Source organism: Miscanthus floridulus, chromosome 6 (genome assembly GCF_019320115.1).
Source record: "Miscanthus floridulus cultivar M001 chromosome 6, ASM1932011v1, whole genome shotgun sequence".
Classification (NCBI taxonomy): Eukaryota; Viridiplantae; Streptophyta; class Magnoliopsida; order Poales; family Poaceae; genus Miscanthus; species Miscanthus floridulus.
Window position 1 is genome coordinate 126,207,689 of NC_089585.1, and position 2,610 is coordinate 126,210,298.

At 50.7% G+C, this 2,610-nt stretch overlaps 1 protein-coding gene across 1 annotated transcript; it reads left to right on the plus strand.

Annotated features, from left to right (window-relative positions):
- Positions 1-1,172, plus strand: LOC136459491 (acidic endochitinase-like). Its single transcript, XM_066459340.1, has one exon. It carries the CDS (start codon positions 27-29, stop codon positions 921-923), a length of 897 nt encoding a protein of 298 aa, XP_066315437.1. The 5' UTR covers positions 1-26; the 3' UTR covers positions 924-1,172.
- The last annotated feature ends 1,438 nt before the right edge of the window (positions 1,173-2,610 follow it).

A 2,610-nucleotide genomic window follows, 5' to 3' on the forward strand; every position in this document is an offset into this window, starting at 1 on the left:
CATACAAAGAACTCGAGAAAAACAAGATGGCTAAAAGCAACATCCCGTCTCTGCCAATGCTGTTGGCCACGGCGTTTGCATTGGCCGGGCTAGCCGCCGGAGCGCGCGCCGGCGGCATCGCCATCTACTGGGGCCAGAACGGCAACGAGGGGACGCTGGCGCAGACCTGCGCTAAGGGCAACTACAAGTTCGTCAACGTGGCGTTCCTCCCGACGTTTGGCAAGGGGCAGACGCCGGTGCTGAACCTGGCGGGCCACTGCGACCCGGCGAGCAACGGGTGCACGGGCGTGGGCGCGGACATCAAGGCGTGCCAGCGCATGGGCATCAAGGTCCTGCTCTCCATCGGCGGGGGAGTCGGCAGCTACGGGCTCTCGTCGCCGGACGACGCGAGGAGCGTCGCGGCGTACCTCTGGAACAACTACCTCGGCGGCAGGTCGTCCAAGACCAGCAGGCCCCTCGGCGACGCCGTCCTCGACGGCATCGACTTCGACATCGAGAGCGGCGGGAGCCTGTACTGGGACGACCTGGCGAAAGCCCTCAAGTCCTACTCCCGGCGCGTGTACCTGTCGGCGGCGCCGCAGTGCCCGTTCCCGGACGCGTCGCTGGGCACCGCGCTCGGCACGGGGCTGTTCGACTACGTGTGGGTGCAGTTCTACAACAACCCGCCGTGCCAGTTCAGCTCGGGGCGCAAGGCCTTCCTAGACGCATGGAAACAATGGCAGTCGGTGCCGGCGGGGAAGATCTTCCTGGGTCTGCCCGCCTCCAAGAGCGCGGCGGGCACCGGGTTCGTGCCCGCCGCCCAGCTCAAGTCGCAGGTGCTGCCGCTCATCAAGGGCTCGCCCAAGTACGGCGGCGTCATGCTCTGGTCCAAGTTCTACGACGACCGCACGGGATACAGCTCATCCATCAAGAGCCACGTCTGAATGTCTGATAGGCTGAAATTGCAAGCGTGCATGTATGCGTCTGTGAGTGCGTGCAGCGTGCGGACGGTGCATGTGGAGTTGTGGTAGATAGTTTATATTTCAGCATGTTCGTGTTCGATCTTGTCTCGATGTGAACCGTAGCTGGGAGACTGTTATGTAGTACAGCAAAACATAGCTTTGCAATTTTCAGTCACCATCCTAGTCGGCTGTAGACCCTTTATCAACAAATAAAGCAAAGACCATTCGTCATTTTTGTGATCGTTTGTGACAATACAGCCCTATCCTGAAACTAACAACTTATATTCCTTGGCTTGTTTTATTTAGGGATTTTCACAAATCATAGTATTCTAATTGAATATTTCCTTGGAAAGATTCATTTATTATTTTTTGAGCGAATAATAAGTTGACATAAGTATGAGCTTGCTAATAAAAAATATACTACGTTGGTCGCAAAAAAAGTTTAATTATAGGATTTCTTAAATGGATTCATAGTCTTATGAAATGACCTTGGTGCCCCTAATTAAAACTGTTAATGAATATTGAGGGCCTTCTCCTCAAAAAAAATATAGGGGGCCACGATTGATTGGCACTCATCTATCGTGCAGGAATACTGCACTTTCAGGAGCGAGACTTTGCTTTTTTTTTATAGAGAAAGCTTTTATTAAAACCTCAAAAGTAATACATGGAGATGATACAAAGCCTTAGAGAGCAACTTTTGGCCTCTATCCATAGGCGGACTCACCTCCCGGCGACCCGGCCAGCCGCCCGGGCTCCTCGACGAATACGCAATGAAACACAATAAAGTTGTTATGCTATCCGAAGGATTGAAATATATTTTTCTATAGCAAATACTCGTCGTATTAAAATTTGGCCGTGCTCTAAAGCCTTCCTGGGTCCGCTACTGCCTCTATCTAACATGAGACAGCTAAAAAAGGAGCTGAAACCTGACACGACTATCAATTCGTAAACTAAACCGCCACTCATGTGCATAGGAGAAAAAAAATCTTTGGCCACCGGCATCAATTGTTGTGATACCACTATAATTGTATCCTGTAAATCCGGCTTATGTAGAATATCCCAAGTACGTAGTTAGAGGGTAACCAAGTAGATAATCTGCACAGGAGAAATAAAATTCCTCTTCCAATATTGGTAGTTGTGATGTGAAGTTCACAGGAAAAGAATGGATCCAAACCAATCTATGTCCCGATGGATCCAAACCAACCTATGTATCTATTGTTTACCTTCAAACCCCGATTCCTCTTCCAAACTCCAATATTTTGTTCATCTGACGACCATAGGTGCCTTAGGCTTGTGTTAATCGAGGGCAACCCTGTTGTGTTCAGGGTCACTGTGGCAAAACCAGCTAATCTAATGTCTTTCAGAAATACTTGTCTTCCATGAGACACTGAGCACTAATCCGGAACTCTCTGCTCAGTTGTGCTTATTACAGGGACAATCGTATTTCGTTAGCACCAAGTCCGCGACATGTCGTGTATGCCTCAAGCTCTTGCCCTGCCGGCTGCTCCCAGCTACGGCCACGGTTTGTGCCCTCCCTGACCGTTCGAGGAGATGCGCGGCAACCAGGGAAGCCATAAAGCCAATTACATCCAAAGTTTGCACCGCACGTCTGCACCTGAGCACCTCCGCGATACCTGTACTAGAGCATATTCTGATCCGAGTTTTCTAC

Excerpts from the sequence above, each read along its gene's own strand:
- LOC136459491 (XM_066459340.1), top strand. The coding sequence starts at position 27 with ATGGCTAAAAGCAACATCCCGTCTCTGCCAATGCTGTTGGCCACGGCG.